Source organism: Oryzias melastigma, linkage group LG12, assembly GCF_002922805.2.
Source record: "Oryzias melastigma strain HK-1 linkage group LG12, ASM292280v2, whole genome shotgun sequence".
NCBI classification, from domain to species: Eukaryota; Metazoa; Chordata; class Actinopteri; order Beloniformes; family Adrianichthyidae; genus Oryzias; species Oryzias melastigma.
Genome location: NC_050523.1, coordinates 24361813 through 24379558, shown reverse-complemented (window position 1 = coordinate 24379558; position 17746 = coordinate 24361813). Strand labels below are relative to the sequence as shown.

The following is a 17746-nucleotide window of genomic DNA, read 5'->3' as shown; positions in this document are numbered from 1 at the left end:
GAGACTGCGTTGTCTTCCGCCACATTCCCGCCGCTCAAACCGGCTAACTTTTTCCAAAACAGACAGACTGTGCGCCGGTCCTTGCATGTCATCACTAGAGATGCTGTTGTCATGGTTACTGCCAGAGAAAGGACCGTCGGGGCTGGCGCATCTCTGGACCTCTGCGAGCGCGATTTCCAAACGGGTCAGTGGATGCTCACTGTCCCTGTCCAGCTCTGGGTGGTCCCAGTGATGATACTGAGGAGCTGCAGAGTCGCTGAAGTGGCGAGAAGGAGGCTGCAAGGAGGAGGAGGGGGGTGCAGCCAAAGGCTGCGGCTGCTTAGACACCTGGGAAGGAGGTACCTGACCCTGGGCAAGCCTGGGAGAGGACACGGGATCAGGTTGGGTGCTGCTCTGCTCCACTGGTCTGCAGGTGGACATCAGGAAGAAAAACATTTCATTAGAACAGAAGTGTCAAAGTCAATCGCACAGAGGCTAAAATCCAAAACACACCTTAGGTCACCAGTCCAACAGGATAAGCATTTGTTGAACACTCTAAAACTACATTTATAAAACTTTAAAACTGTAACTTTTTAATATAATCATGAACTAGATGTATAGCATTACCTGTGATAATGTTGGTGTGAATGCTGTAAGCTGAATTTGGCTGCTAAAGATGCTAGCTAAAACCGCTGAAGCTAATAGCTGAAAATGCTGAAGGTGACAGCAGGCTAAAATATTAGCTAAATGGCTAAATGCCAAATTAGCCTTAAAAAAAAGCAACTTAGGTTACCCAAACAGCTAGCATGTAGCTGAAATATTCGCGAAACTCCAAATAGCCTAAAAAATCTTAGTAAACGCCAAAATAGTCCAAAAAACTAGCAGAATGCCAGTTTTTGAAACTTTAAAACTGTAACTTTTTAACATCATTATGAATAATAAAAAGGCAGGAATATTATTACAGAGTAAATCAACTTAAACCTTAAATAACTTCAATATTTTACTCTCCATAAATATATATTTAGTTAACATTGTATAAGTCGGTAATAAGTGCAAGATAACATCTGGCAGTTAATAACAATAACATAAAATGATCTGGAGGGCCGGATAGAATTACCCAGAGGGCCGGATCCGGCCCCTGGGCCTTGACTTTGACACATGCATTAGATACATAAACATTTAGGGTCTGTAAACAAAATGACTCATTAATTGCTATCATCCAAACTTCAGAAGGAAACATCTGCATTCCTCAAAATGATGTCACGTATCTCATATCAGTTTGTCTCCTCTCTGGTTTCTACTGTCATAAATGTCTCAGTTTCTGCTAAAAAATGTTATCAATTCAAATGTTCACCTGACATCCTCATATCACCAGGACAGTGGACTAATGCAGTTTCTCAGCCAAAAGACTTTATTAATTCAACGTGACTGGAGTCTTCATCAAATATAAGTCCACCAGTGCTTCTGTTCACCACACTGAAACTAACTGATCCCTGCAAAGTTTCAAACCTCGTTTTCAGACATTCCTGATATTCTACCAGGTTTGAAGTTGTCTGAACTTCTCTTTGCTCCACATCTTTCCAAGCTTTTCTAATATCAGTCCTTTCATTTTTCATTAAGAGGTTGAATTTAAAAATAAGAAAATTATTATTAAACTCAGTCAAAATCTTTTTGCTCCAAACTCTTAACAATAGAAAATGTTTAAAAAAACTCAAATTTCACTATAACTTGTGGTTTAATTTTAAGGATGTTTCTTTAAAAGGCTACAAATGTTGACGGGTTAGTCTGGAATTTATTGTCATTATAATTTAGATTATTGTTCTAAAAATAAATGCTAGTTTAGATTTTATGAAGGTTCTCATTTTCATACTTGCCGCTAAAATAATTTCAAAAGTCATTTCCACTGATTACACTAGATTTTAGTCACTGTAATCACAATGAACTACAATTAAGTTAATAAAATAAAATCATTTGCTTAGAAATAACAAAACATACTTATTTCTGGGATGTATACCTTACATTTTTTTATTATGTTTACCTTTTTAAATGCTTGTGTGGAACTCCTTGTTAGATTCTGATTTCTAATTGTGAGCTTTCTTGTTTAGTACAAATCCTTTTGCTGCAAGGATCATGTTACAACTTTGTAGTCATTTTCTTTTAAAGATGAATGTTCTTTTCCTATTTTTGGCCCCTCTTCCTGCGGTGCAGAACTCTGCTGTGTTCTTGTGTTCTGGATATCTTCTTGATATATTCTATCCAGACAGAAATTCTGCCTGAAACTCCTAACAGACATGAGCTCATCTCTCAGCTTCGGTTCTTCATTCTTCATCTTCTAATCTAGATTTGTTTTTCATCCTCACACTTCAGCATCTTCTTGAAGGAACCTGTAGCTTTTCCTGTCCTTCCAACCACAACTGCAGTTTCATCGCTCCATCTATTCTCTTTAAACTGAAGACTTTAACCGTTTAGACTTTGATTTTTGTTGGTTTGAACAAATCCTTTAATGTAGTGTCTGTTCAGTACCTGTTCTGGTCTCCCCAGGAATAACCCAGGACGTGGTGGTTCTTGTTCTCCAGTGTGAAGTGGTCAGAGAGGACCTGGGTAATACTGACATCCGGGTTTTGTTCTTGCTGAAGTCCCTCTGTAGAGCTCTGACTGTGAGGCCCCCAACTGTCCACAACCTGGAGCCCGTTCAGGCTTTGAGGTTCTGGTCCAGAGCTGTTTCTGTTTGGTCTGCAGGATCCAGAGTTAGAGTCCAGCTGTTGGTGCCTAACAACAGGACAGCAGGTTGTTATCAGAAAGCGGGATGAGTGCACTGATGGTCTGGATCTGAAGGACTGAGGGGGGCTCACCGGTTCGCCTCCAGCGGCTGCGTCCTGAGCTGCGCAGAGGCAGATGGAGGGTGAGGAGGATGGGGATGTGCTACAGGAGCGTGGCCGTTGTCTGCGGACATCCGTTCATTGCTCCATGTTTCTGTGGGTCTTTCATCGGCGGCACCGGCGCTCTGGAACTCTTGGAACTGCTGTCGGCTGGTCGACCCAGAATAGACCCCACAGAGACCTGAGCCCGGCATCTGAGCGTAGTGCGGCTCCAGCTGGGCAGCTGGGAGCACGCTTGTGGGAAGGACGGTCCGAGCGGACGGTGGGGTGGGACTTGCAGAGGGTCTGGTGGGGGAGGGGGGCTGCAGAAATCCCCCCCCTTGCCGTGGCTTTGTGGTGGGGCTGCTCTCCGGGCTCTTCTCTATGACGGTGTGGAGCTGGCCCTCCATCCCATAAGAACCTTTGGCTAGAAACAGTTTGGTATTCTGAAAAGTTCTGTGCATGCAGATGGATCACTTTGGTTCTGAACAGGAAAAAAAGCAGACTGTACCTGAGACAGGAGCCACAGGCCCGCTGGAGTGATGCCAGGAACCTTTCTGCAGAGACCTGAGGAAAACAAGGTCCACCAGAGTTCAGATGGACAGAAACCATGAGGGGCACCGCATTCTTTTACTGACAGCTATAAAATCAGATTATCTGAACTGTACCGGGTCTAGAACCAGGCAAGTACACGTTCATATGAACCAAAGTCACATATCCTCACTGACTGCAGAAACACCAGTCCAAATACCTTCACTACTTACTACGGCGGCCACCATTAGTCCACTAATCGACGACTAATCGACTATTAAAATAGTCGACGACTAATTTAATAGTCGATTAGTCGTTACTTTAAATTATATGGAGTCAGAGTGTGATAAAGTTGAAAGTTATAATGGCATTCTGCTGCTTTATGGACTATTTTAAGTTTTTTTATGCTGTTTTGGAATTTAGCTAATATTTCAGCTGTATGCTAGCTGTTTTGGCTAACTTCGGCTTTTTTTCAGTTTTTTAGGCTAGTTTGGCATTTACCTAATATTTTAGCTGGCTATCAGCAACAGCGTTTTCAGCTATCAGCCTCAGCGTGTTTAACTATCAACTTCAGCGATTTCAGCAATCAATTTCAACATTTTCTGCTCTCAGCACTAGCGCTCACATTCAGTTTACAGCATTGACACTAGCATTATCACAGGTAATGCTATATATCTAGTTTTTCCTTAGTTTAAAGCCAATGATGTTTAAGATGTGAGCTTTATATCCAGTTTGTACATGATCTGATTAGTCGACTAATCGACCCGTTTGTGGCAGAACTACTACTCAGTGCAGTATATTGGGGTGTTTGCCAGTGTGTACTGCGGTCCAAATCTATAGTTCCAAAAACCAGTGCCCTCAATATTTCCCAGAAGTCTCTGCGAGAACCCAGTGTGCAATGATGCTCACTAGTTTGGCAAATATAGACCACAATGCATTGTGTTTGAGCAATATTTCATTCGGAAAAAAACAAAATTTTAACATGTTTTTTTAATAAACTATCTAAATGTCATCAGAACACAGTGGATTTATAAATATTCTTCAAAAAATCTTTATATTTATTAGGTTTTTCAATGTATTGAAATTGGTGAAGTCATATTTTCCATTTTAAAATAAAGTAGTAAGCATGATGTCCAAATTGTTTTTTTTAACTCCAGGGAACTAAATAGTTCTGCACTGTATAGTTTTAGGGAGGGAATTCGGACCAGCATGACACAAATGTGCTTTAACATGGCTCCACTGTAGAGCACACAGAGGGACTGATGGCACTGCTGTGTCCCTTTGACTTTCAATGAGCCCATACCATCATACTTCCACTGCACAGAGGGAAAGCTATGATGACTGAATGAGCTGTCACAGTTTTTTGATTTGGTTTTTCTGACAAATGTACTTTTTCCTCTTTTAAATAATAAAAACTAAAGATACACTATGTTTCATTCTCACTGCTTCTGCCTTAGAGTTCAGTTTCTTTTTAAAGCAGAGGAAACCATGAATCTGATTCATGAAGTTATTTTGGTGTCAACGATGGGGTCAAGTTGGGTCAAGCCTGTGAGTGAGACGGTCTCTCCTCACCGCAGTGACCGGGCGTTCTCCAGACTGGACCAGGAGTTCGGTCTCTCGTGGTTCCTGATGGCGGCGAAGCTGTCGCTGCGTCTGGGTGGAGCAGGCGCCCCCTTCAGGCTCTCATAGGAACTGTGGTTGACTGTCGGCCCCCATATTGGCCCCACACTGTGTCTGTTAGAGGCTGGGATGCCACCGCTGTTGTTACCACTGGTGCTACTACTGTTGCCACGGTAACAGACTCCAGCTGAGCAGGAACAGCAGAGAGAGACACCTCTTTAGAAACTGTAACACCAGAAAGCCTGAGGGAGACATGAGCGGCGTCATTACCTTCCCTTCCGAGCCCGGACTTCAGCCCAGCTCTGGAGCTGCTGCTGCCCAGCGTGGAGGCGGAGCCAGAGCACAGCTCGTTCTCCTTACAGAGGCCCTGCTGGCCGTCATACCCTGACCGGACACCGCGCGCCTCAGTCTGCAGCATCTCTGCACTCCCTCCTCCTCTCTGAGGGACGGTTTCTAAAGAATAGCAGCGCTCTGGGCTGAAGGAGGGAGTGGAGGCCAGGTACTCTGGGATGCTGGAGCTGGTGGAGAAGGACGAGTACGCCGAGTCCCTCTTACTGTGCAGATGATCAATGCTGCTCGAGGACCTGGAGGAATAAAAAAAAACATTTTTCAGAGAACATTAATTCATTATCTCAGTACTTAACTGCCTAATTTGTTTCACAGTTTGAGACCTTTTCCCTCAGAAATTAAGTAAAAGACAAATATATATTTTAGGGCTATGAAAGTTAACGCGTTAACACACGCAGTTAATCAAAATTAAATGTAGGCGTTAATTTTTATTAACGCCCTCAGGCGTCCTGGCGTGCAGCTGTGAGATCAGCATAATAAAACTGTCTAAAATAAACTTTTTCTATATTATGTGGTTGAAATTTTACTGAATTAAAGAGATAATATGGAATTTATTTGTAGTTTTTGGACAGAAGTGATCTGTTATTTTAATCAATGAGGCGGAAGACAAACGTCGATCTGATGGCTGCAGTACAGAGCGAAAGATCTCCTGTGGTGGGCGGAGCCTAAAGGAGTTGTCTGGTATTAGAAATCCAACAACAAGGAAACCGATCACTACTTTGGGATGAGGATCGACATGAGTTTTCCACAATAGCAATCACTGTCGTCTAAAGATTGTGTGGTTCATCAGAGCGAAAGTCCCGCCCACCGCCGTAAGAAGAAGTGAGCCGTTCAGAATGGACAGACTCCACCTGCTGAGCAGATTCCAGCTGAGCTAACCTGAAATCCAGCTGGATCAAACTTCTGCCCCAATTTTTTTCCTTCATTAGAGCAAAAGGAAAAAACTGGAAAAGACAGAAGTCGAGGAAAAATGTCAACTAGAGTTCTTAGAAGAGAAATTCTTTTTCTCGTGACTGAGGTTCCAAAGGGTTAAAAATAAATGTTCTAAATGTACAATTTTGCATGAGATTTCATATTGTGATTATTTGCAGAGAATAAGTGGTTGGCAAACCATGTAACTAAAAAAAAAAAAAAAATTCCAAGAAAAAAAATTAACTGATTAATCGCAAACTGGAAAAAATTAATCGCAATAATTTTTTCCAGGTTTGTGATTAATTAGTTAATTTTGTATTTTCTATTCCCGACCATAATACAGTTTTTCTTTTGTAGATTCGTCCTCACTCCCCACTTCATCATGAACGGTGACGTGTGTGGCGGTGTTAACCTGGCAGAAGACAGCTGCTGGCAGGAGGAGTACGCCGGGTGGGAGGCAGAGTGGCCGTGCAGCTCCAGTGGGTGCTGGCGCTGGGCCACCGAGTGAAACTGGGAGGACTGGGGCGGGTCCAGGCTCTCCATGCTGCCCCTGGAGCTGTACTGGTCTGGGCTTTTTCTAAGGTATCCTTCACCAGAGTCAAACCCTCCAGAAAGATCTGTGGTAGAGGCACTGAGAGGCACCAGAGGAAGAGGGAGAAGGTTAAGTTTGGAAGGTAATCTGCTACTCTAACATAGTTTTGAAGTTCAAATGCTACTATTGCTTTTAAAAGTACATTTGGCCTCAAGTAAAGTCGGGATTGTGCTTAAGTCATAACTTGCCACAGAGTAAGGAGAGTTTATAAGTAAACAATTGTAACCGTTCACAAACCCACCAATCACAGGGAGACTGAGGACACTTTCTCTAGGTTCATTCAAATGTTTGTGTGTACAAATGTGAACAGATCTTTCATGAAAGCAGCTTCCTGTGATGATATCCAGGGAGCTGTGAGTAAAGTCTCTGTAACCCTCCTCTGTAAATGTGAGGATCCTCTTACATGATGAAGCAGACACGCTTCCTGCAGCTTCATCTGGTGGAGCTGGTGCACTGCGACAGAATGCACCGCCTCCTCACACTGATTAACTGACTGGAATGTAAATGTGTGGCCTTGATTGTCTACGTCACAGTTTGACCCAGCAAACCCCTCAGCCGGACACAATGCAATTAGTGCTGGAGAAGAGGACATTTTGCTGCGTTTTTGTCTGACTTTTCCTACTCCATTCATTCTCCTTTGCTCTCCCTGCATCTCCTCAAAGACACATTAAAAACATTCAAACATATCTATGTGACCACAGACTACTTGGTTTAATAACATCATCATTGCTGGAAGCAGGAGTCTTTCTGAAGACCTCTTTACATTTTCCAGATTACAGTTGCCTCGAACTGTGTGCATGTAAAGTTCTGTTCCACCAGAACCAAGTGGACCGAGGTAAACTCCTTCTCCTAAAAAGTTGAATTAAATTCAAGAACAGATCTTAGTCAAATAACCAATAAACCCCCTGACTTACATAAAATAAAGTTATTGGGACGTTCTTCAGACTTCCTTTCCGTGTGAGAAGAATTAAATAAAAAATCGAATTAAATTCAGATTAAATGAAAACACGTGTTGTGAGCTGTGGCCGGTTTTATCCCAGAAACACATGACAGTGACCCCAAAGTACATGAACATCCAAATCTAATCTACAAATATCAAATATGTCCTTTTTAGAGTCCTAGCTTTAAGAGTTTTCTTTCTTTATATGAAAGTTTCTCAGATTTCAACAAATATCAGCTGTTTCAAAGGTTTTAAAAATATCAGCTTTATAAAAAGAAACAACATGAAAAAATGTCCCTTTAGTTTATTGTTCTCTTTATAACCAAATCCAACTGATTTAAGAGTTTCAGGGTGGTTTCAATATGATAAAACGCTTGGAGTTTGATTAAAAACTAGATTTATATTTATATTCAATGTTTAAAAAGGAAAGCTTTTTTTATAAAGTATTTTTTTATTGTTCAAATATAGGTTTTCAATTATGTGCTTTATAAAATCTTTATAACCTATAAAACAAATAAAAGTAAGAGTAAAAAGCTGGCTTTGATATGATCCTTCTAACTCTAATGCAGCATAAAGATCCAAAACAACAAAAGTCGTCTCTCTGATATTCTGACCAGTGTGGCTCCACTGGTGTGTGAATGCGTATGAATGTTCTGGTGATGGTCAGAGGGTTGTAGGCGCGTACTGGCAGCCATGCCTCTGTCAGCCTGCCCCAGGGCAGCTGTGGCTACAGTAGTAGCTTACCATCACCAAGTATGAATGAGGTGTGAATGAATAATGGATACACAATGTAAGCGCTTTGAGCGTCTGGAAAAGCGCAGATAAATCTAATCCATTATTATAAGTAAAGAAAAGAAAACATGCAGGTAAATGCCTAATAACTCAAGTCCATGATTTTAGATTTACTTTATGAGGACTTTATCATAAAAGATGTTTTGGTTCATATTTCATCTGTGTGTCCAGCACAGTTTTACATGCTGGGATGTTTTACAGTAGTAAACAGCAGAGCTGCCGTTCAAAGTCAGAGTGAGATGATGGAGACCCGTCAGTCACAGCCACCGCCCTCAAACTATCACATGTTCTGCTGCTTTAGACAGACGGACCGAGTCTGGTTCTGTGGTAAAGCTTACAAAATGAAGAAGCTGTTTTTAGAGAAAGTTAATATGAAAATTAAGAAGAAGAAAAGGTTATGCTGTCGATAAAGTTTACTTTGGACAAGCATCTGTTTAATATCTGAGAATGTTTCATCACCTCAGTATTGTAGATGTGTTTACTGATGAACAGAGCTCTGTTCAAAGCATCTCATGTTCATATTAAATTTACTGTAATAAAAAGAAAAATCTACAAAAGCTCAAATTCAGTAACAAGAGCCTGTTGAATGAGAACTGTTCTTTGAACTTCTTTGTTTCAGTCAACAATAACAGGTTGGACTGTTCTTTCAATAATACTGTCTTATTTAGTGACAGTCCACAATTTCTGAGCTCGTTTCTCCTTTAAACACGGTTTAAGAAGCAATTATTTTCATTTAACACTAAAAGAGGAAACATAGTAAAGAACATTTTTGATCTTTTGAGATAAAAACTCGTCCTGACTTTGGATCCTGTTCACAGTTGTTGCATCCGCTGTCATGCCAACACGTTCCCACTCCTGACTCCTCACACATTGACGTTTGGTTAAGGACCCCTCCATGTCACTTTCTGCCGTTTGGGGTGTCGCCAGCTCATCGTTTTTGGACGTGTCGGCTGTAACCATTAAATCACGGGTCTCCGACCTCAGGGCCACGAACCAGAACCGGTCCTGTACCGCAACGCGGAGCGCACCAGTACCCTAAACCAGTACCAGTACCCTAACTCAGTACCGGTACCCTAACCCTAACTGGTTCGGGTCCGGTATTGTGTCCCAAGGTTTGCGGATCGCTGATTTTATGAACAGCCAGCACGTCAAAAAACGACAAGTTATGAACGTCTATTTTTGACGTGGAGCGGTCCTTAACCAAACGTCAGTATGAGACGAGTTTGGAGTGAGAATGTGTTGACATGTACATCCCATAGACTTTGTCAGCTATTTTAAAAATGGATTTAAGGAGTTTAATGTTTGGCAGGAGAGATTTCTGGCCTGGCGAGGCTGAACACACTGCAGTGCAGCATGGGAAAGGAGACAACTGCATATGTTCAATTATGAGCTGTGGAAATGATGCTGGTGAGTAAAAACACAGAAGCACGACACAAGCAGCGCCTCACACCGACCTGGCGTGGTAGCTCTGGGGCCAGGCGCCGCTCATGGTGTCCATGGCTCTGTGCTCCATCTCCTGCTGACACTCGCTGAGCTTTGCCGAGTGCCATGAATGAGGGCGGGAAGCCGGCTCACTGCGTCTGTGGGGAGAAAACGGTCCGTTTCAACACGAGTGCAGATGCAGGGACTGATGAGACTCAAAACACAGTTTCCCCAAGAAGTCCTTTTCTGACGTTCTGCAGTCGTTTAGAAGGACCCTCTTGAGCGGTCAGTGGTCCAGCTGACCTGTGGAAACCTCTGACAGCGTTTAGGGAGCTCCCTTCTTTGAACAATCATGTGTGGAGGCTCTAGAGCAGACAGGACAGAGCCACAGCTCCTCGCCAGCTCCTTCATCCTCATAGGTCATCTAAAGCAGGCATCCCCAAACTACGGCCCGCAGGCCGGATCAGGCCCACCTCCACATTTGGCCCGGCCCCCCACACGTGATTAGAATCACCAATCGAGACCCACATAGAACCTGACTTTTTATTCCACCCTTCTACAGTCTGAACTATGACGGGAGAGGAGAGATCATTTATTGGTTTAATAGTGATTCACTTTTTCCTTATTTCTTCATTATTATTATTTTTCTTCTGTTCGTTTTTTGGATATCTATAGCATTTACTAAGGATTTCTAGGCTATCTTGGGGTTTAGTTAATGTTTTATCCACATGCTAGCTGTTTTGACCAAACGAAGTTTTTTGTTTTGTTTTTTAGGCTAATTTGGCCTTTAGCTAATATTTTAGCTAGCTATCAGCTTCAGTGTTTTCAGCCATGAACTGCATTAGCATTCTGGCAGCATTTGTTCCCATGTGTTTTCTCTGCTCTGACAGAGAAAGACTGAGTTGTGACTCTGCAGGCAGCTCTTCAAATGTGTCCCTGGTGCTGGATGTGCTGCTTCACAGAGAGCTGCACCTTACCCCCGGCTCACACCCCAGTCATGCTTTCCATGTTTCTGCTAGTCATCTTTCAGCAGGAACAGAACCACCATTCACAGAAGCAGATGGCCAACAGAGCTGCAGGCAATCATCCACTCAGCAGACGTTATTATCACAACTGCAGCAAGAAAACTGATCTTTTCAACCTAAAGTTTTGTCCTCACGCACACATGCACACAACTGCACTGGTGAATGTCAGAACAGCACCAAATCTCAACTTAACATTCCTCCATCACTTTACAAGAAAATTGAAAGCATATGTTAAACCAGAAGAACAATGATCTGGTCTCACAGTCAAAAATGTCAAATATCAGGAGGACTTTTGAGGAAACCATCCATACTGCATCCATACTTGACCTGGTCGTAATGCTCTTGCTTTGCCTCAGTGAAACCTCGGTCTGTAAAGGCCTGAAGCAGCCAGAGCAGATCATCCAGCGAGCTGAATGAAGAAATGATCAGAGAAGTTCAAAGGGACTGACTTCCTCTCTGTGGGACAGTTGTGAGTAAAAATGAAATCCAAGGTGTTAGCTTTAGTGTGGGCAAAACCTACTGAGACATAAGGCATCGTGCAGGTGGTGTTCTCTGTATTCTTGAATGACTGATTGATGGCATGAAGTTAACAAACTGACAATTCCATGGTCCAAGAGAAGAGGAGGAAGCAGAAAGATCTACTGAATGAATACAGTGAAGATAGGAGAACAAGCTGTAAAGAGAAAGAGCAAAACAGACTGAAGAAGGAAAGAAGCAGCAATGATCTGATCTCCAAACGTGTCCTTGATGGACCCTGTGAGTGCGCCTTCTCCACTTGGGCGAACTCCTCCTCCACCTGCACCCTTTTAGGTTTTCTTCTTATGCGGCCCGCCACAATCACTCTGCCAGTCGGTGTTTCATGTGATCTGCTTTGATTTATTTGTATTTCTTTTGTTATCACAAAGATTTCTGGTTGAAAGACCGTGTTGCTCTCAGGTACAGGCGCTTTTGATTACAGCACCTGTGACATTTAAAATCTTGTCTGCCAATCATGTGACGTCATATTAGACACATCTCCATATCATATTCTGCTAACTAAATAAATCTACATGCCACAAAAAATAGGTTATTATTCATAGAAATTGAATAAACAAAACAAACAGAAATATGCCAAAATGGCTCTTACAGACCCAAACGCCTTTACACAGAGGTGTCTTCATGCATGCTCTGTCACACGTGGACTGATGCTGCAGCAGAGGCAGACTTTGTCAGAACCAAGAAACAATCGTCTATAACTGAGCATAGCATGAAAACTGTGGAGAAGAAGCAAATGAAAGAAACTCATCTGACAAAATAAAAGTTACAGTTAACCAAAGAACATAAACACAGGAGCTCTGGTATTAAACAGTTAAAGCAGAACCTGACTTTTTATTCCACCCTTCTGCAGTCTGAACTATGGCGGTAGAAGATAGAGTATTTATTGGTTTAATAGTGATTCAGTTTTTCCTTATTTTTTCATTATTATTATTTTAATTCTATACGTTTTGTAACCTCCGTAGCTCTTCAGCTCTTTCAGCTCTTTCAGCTCTTTAGCTTATTCAGCTATTAAAATATTCAGCTCTTTTAATACTAGATTTTTTCCCACTGTTTTGGCATTCACTAATGATTTCCAGGCTATATGGGGGTTTAGATTATATTTTAGCCACATACTAGCTGTTTTGGTTATTTTAGGATTTTTTTTCAGTTTTTAAGGCTAATTTGTAGCTTCACTAATATTTTAGCTTTATGCTAGCTGTTTTAGCTAATTTTATCTTTTTTGCAATTTTTCAGGCTATTTTGGAGTTTCAGCTACATGCTAGCTGTTTTAGTAAATTTAGAATTTATTTCAGTTTTTTAGACTAATTTGGAGTTTAGCAAATGTTTTAGCCTTATGCTAACTATTTTGTCTAAATTAGACATTTTACTGTTTTTTTAGGCCAATTTGGCATTTAGCTAATATTCAGCTACATGCTAGCTGTTTTGGCTAATTTAGAAACTTTTTCAGCTTTTTAGGCTAATTTGGAATTTCACTAATATTTTAGCTAGCTATCAGCTTCAGTGTTTTCAATTATCAGCTTCAGCATTTTTAGCAATCAATTTCAGCATCTTCAGCGGCCACATTCAGCTTACAGCATTCACACTAGCATAATCAGGGGTGATGCTAAATATATTGTTTCTAAAATGCTTTGCTAGTTTTTTTTTTTTTTTTTTTTTTTAATGAAGATTACAGAAATGAATTCTTTTAAATGTGGCTATGTGTGGCTTTCTGGGAAAAGACAAATGTTTATGTTAAACTTCTTCTGTTAGCCTACAAACCGACCCCCACTCCACACCAAGGAAGAAAACAGGTATGCTATGTGTCCTTCACAAGGAAAAGTTTAGGGACCCCTGGTCTAAGTTCTCAAGCCCCTTAAGTTCTCACTTTACAAAAATATCACTTTTACAGATTAAACAGTTGGACTTTTTGACAGCATCGATGCTCATCCTGTGTCATAGCTGTGTTCTTCTCTAGCCATCTCATTAGTATACATGCCGGCTGGATGAGGTAACACCCTGTGCTGAGCAGTCATGCTCTTTTTCGTCAGGTTGGAAAAAACAAAGTTTACAGGAATCCACGCTGTAAAGTAACATCTTCAGAACCTGCATCCTCCTTTTTGAGGTCACAGGGTTGCTGGAGCCTATCCCAGTTATGGTACATAAATGGCGTATACTTGTTTGCCACGTTCTTAGAGGACCCAAAGCACTTTACATTCACCCATTCACACACGTTGATAGCGGCTCCACTACCGAACACTGGCACCAACCTCTAACCACCAGGAGCAATGTGGGGTTCAGCGTCTTGCTCAAGGACACTTCGACAGATGGGCACGCAGGGCAAGAACTAAACCTGCAAACTTCTGATCAGAGGTGGACCGCTCCACCTTTGCCTCACCCTTCAATTAACCTATGAAGCATGTCATTGGACTGTGAGAGGAAACTAGAGTTCTCTAAGAAAACTCACAAGGAGAACAGCTAGGGCTTGAACCGGTTAACCACTGCACCACTGCAGCCCCACAATGCAAAGAACTGTATCTGAAGTTACTGACTGACCACAGACACAGAGCATCACCTGCCATACCTGACAGCTAACTTTGAACAGATCCTGGTCTGTTCAGCTCAGTTAGAATCCGACTGTTATCCAACCAATAACAGAGTGTGCTGGTTCCATAGACCTCCCTGGAACCATCTTCATGTTTGCCATCTCCCTTTCCTCAGTATTTATTCTCAGAGGTAAACAGGAAATGATCTTATCTGGCTAAGATGGAGACAGAGGACATAAAAGCCAACATGTCTGTGGACCACAGGGACCTCAGTAATGACAGGACATGACTCGAATGCCTCAACACCTTATCAGGGCTGCTGCTCTGTGTGCATACGGTCAAGGTACTAAAAACTCAGGAAAGATTGGCTTCACTGGCATTTTATCTCATTTAGATTAAGAAATTAAACAAGCTTTTAGCAGATTTCCCCGTGTGTTTAGATCTAGTCTGTCATAAAATACCTTGTTACTGTTTATCTAAAACATGAGACAAACACAAACTTTGTGTAGAAATTATTCAATGTGAAGACTTTTTACTGCTTTAGATCCTGCAAGAGATCCAGTAACATCTCAGATGCTACAGGGCTCAGTCAGAACCACTTAGATCTGTCAAAGAAACACGACAGACTCACTGTTCTTAGAATCAAAGGCACCAAAGTCTTTACGCTAGCTATCAAGGCCGTGACCTACTTTATAATATTCAGTACTGAGTACAAATGTAATGGAATTCAAGCTCAAATCTGTGTGTGACAAAATAATCAGCAGCAGAATCACTGAAGAGGAACATGAGAAGTCAGATGTTTGGACGATTCTCTCCAAGGCTAAACCTCCGATGGTTTAAGCTCACTAAAGCTGACAAACTCAGTAGGGAAAAAAGTAAACAAAATTGGGTTAAAGTTCTTAAAAAACAACACAAATAAGTGATGAATATATTGTATTTAGGCCTGCAGGCTGAAAGTTTCTTCCATTTACTCATCTGTAGTCTTGTTTCCAGAGAATTTGTTTTAATCATCAAAACTAATCCAGCTTTTTTTGTTCCAGCCAAGTCACTCAATAAATGAAAAAAGAAAAGAAAAAAAAAGAAAAACTACAGTTTGGTTCAAGTATTAGACGTGACCTGACAGACCTGAACCATGGAATTAAATAGGAATTAAAGCTAGTTTGGTGCAAAAGTCAAACATGCATTTTTTGCATAAATGTAGTGTTTGCATTTCCACAATGAAAACCTTTAATAAAGAAGATAAATATGATTCCCTCTCTTGAAAGAAATGATGGTGACAGGAGGCTGTGACCCGTTTTACCTTGTGGTGAACCTGAGGACTTTGGAAATCAGGCCAGTTGCTAAACTGTTGACACTAGCCTCGGATGGAGAGCGACAGAGCGCTCCATCCGAGCGGCCCAGCTCCAGCTTCTTCTGCTTCTTCCTGAGTTTCCGGCGGTAAAACACCTCCAACAGTTCCATCCTCACAGCTTTCAGTCCTCTTTCTCTCGTCCTGCTGTCTTCCTACGACGGTCTTTTTAGTTCCCCCTCACACACCATGCCTCAGACAGGTCCATGTCCACTAAACCAACGCTCTTGGATCCTTAAAAATGACTCTTTTCAATCTTTCTGTTGGACCTGCTTAAACTCTTGAACATATCTCTGTTTCACAACATAAGATCCCTGTCAAACCGATGGACTGTCGGTCCTTTCTTGCTGCCAAAACCAACTTGTAAATGTTCAGCTGCTGTGTGGAGGTCCTCAAAAAGGCTCCTTAATGACCAGCAAAGCCACGACTCTCTTGAAGTTTCCCAGCTTCTCCTCTCCTCTCTGCCATTGAAACTCCATCCAGAGTGGTTTCAGTCGATCTCAGTTCTTCCTCGTTTAGATCTGCCTCTTCGCCCTCGTTTCAGCCCGGGGCTGGTGGGGGGTGGACTCATGCAGCCCTCAGTTCGTTAAGCACATGAAGCAATTACGCGTCATTAGGCCACTGCGATGTAAGCGTGAAGTAAACATCCTCCAAACAGCTCGGCTGGACAGTAACTGGAGAGGTGGGGTGTGAGCGAGAGACACTGAATTTCTGAAGATAAGAGAGTAACTGAGAGGAGAGAGGAAAAAGGGAGGAAGGGTGAGGATTAGCCAGACATAATGAGTGGCAAGATGGGGAGGGAGCATGGCAGTAGGGAGATAAGTGTGGTTAAATCGTTTGGGTGGAGATAGAAAGGAATGAAGCAATGATTGGACTGATAGAAGAGAGATGGTAGAAAGAGGGGAAGTGGACAGACAGATAAAGGAGGGGGGGTTAAAAGAGGTGAAGGGATGGAGGACGGAGCATTCCTGTTTCAGCCCCACAAAACTGAACTCAGAACTTTAGACAGAAGGAATAAAAAGTGTAGAGGAGATGTGAGGAGGGAGGAGAAGAGGGAGGACAGATAAACAGAAAGACAAGGAGCTGAAAACAGGAAAACAGTGTGTAATTGCTGCAGAGTGGGGAGGAAGACGTCTCATGATGCAGTACGTGGTGCTACAGTAAACAATGAGCTCATTATCACAGACTCCTTCTTATCATCAGAGGAGCACACATCCAAAAACACAAGTCCGGAGCACCAAAGAGACAGCACTGTTCAGCGACTCAGAGCATTGGTGGTTGGTTATGAAACAAGATTTTAATGATTGTTCTTTAATTAAAAAGAAATGCTGGATAGATAAGCTGAGACACTCATGGTCTTCAGAGGAATCACATGTGGAAACGTGTTATCAGGAAATCAAGGGTTGACATGTGACCGTGTTTATGTCCTCCCAGATCCTCCTTGAAAACTGTTGAAAGTATATAAAAACCCTCCTATCTCTGTGGGTATGTTAACCATGAACCATGCAGAAGAGCACAGGACTCTCAGATGTGAGGATCTTTGTCTAACAGTTGGAGCCTGAAAGTGGGTCATGCACCAGAACAGGGATCCGGGGTTCAGCAGCAGGCTCTCATGGCTGAGAAGAAGAACCTTGAGGGTCATAGCCCAGATCTCAGTTCAGCTGAACATGTTGAATGAAGGCTGCAAAAGGGACTGTCTGACACCTTTCACTCCCTCTCACTGGTTGAGTGGCTGCTACACCCCCTCACTGTCCCATGCTCCCCCTGTTACATTGGTCTGAGCCTCACGTGACAAACTGATGACAAAAAAAACACACTTTTTATCAAAATTATGTTTTCTAATGGTTTTATTTCCATAGCAACCATTTCATACTTCAGTCACCTGGGGGTGATGAAAAACAGATTTTTGGTAAGCCACGCCCACATTCCTGAAATGTTTATATTGTATGTTATTTTGTTCCGTTCTGCTTCAGTCATCTAGTGTTGCCACAAACGATAATTTTAATAGTCGAATAATCAACGATCAGTTTTTTCCGATTAGTCGACTAATTGGGTCATATGCAAACTGGATGTAAAACACAGATCTTAACCATCATTAGCTTTAAACTAACTACAAAATAGATATATAGCCTGACCTGTGATAATGCTAGTGTGAATGCTGTAAACTGAATTTGGCTGAATTTTCTGTGATGTCGTCTTTTTTTTTAGGGGCGTCGTTCACTTTGCCCAAAATTTGATGAAGTGATGATGAGCATCCCTGGAAATGAGAGAGTTGTCATTGGTGCAGATTTCAATGGTCATGTTGGTGCAGGAAACCGAG

At 42.0% G+C, this 17746-nt stretch overlaps 1 protein-coding gene across 1 annotated transcript in view; it reads right to left on the bottom strand.

Moving 5' to 3' along the window:
• shroom3 (shroom family member 3) overlaps positions 1–17746 on the bottom strand; it is a 72580-nt gene that overhangs the window by 15041 nt on the left and 39793 nt on the right. The window contains exons 4-11 of the mRNA XM_036214621.1: positions 10027–10152; positions 6661–6879; positions 5259–5572; positions 4941–5175; positions 3349–3404; positions 2832–3264; positions 2503–2748; positions 6–406 (exon numbers count right to left, since the gene is read on the bottom strand). Coding sequence (XP_036070514.1) covers positions 6–406; positions 2503–2748; positions 2832–3264; positions 3349–3404; positions 4941–5175; positions 5259–5572; positions 6661–6879; positions 10027–10152 — 2030 coding nt within the window. The remainder of the gene's footprint in view (positions 1–5; positions 407–2502; positions 2749–2831; positions 3265–3348; positions 3405–4940; positions 5176–5258; positions 5573–6660; positions 6880–10026; positions 10153–17746) is intronic.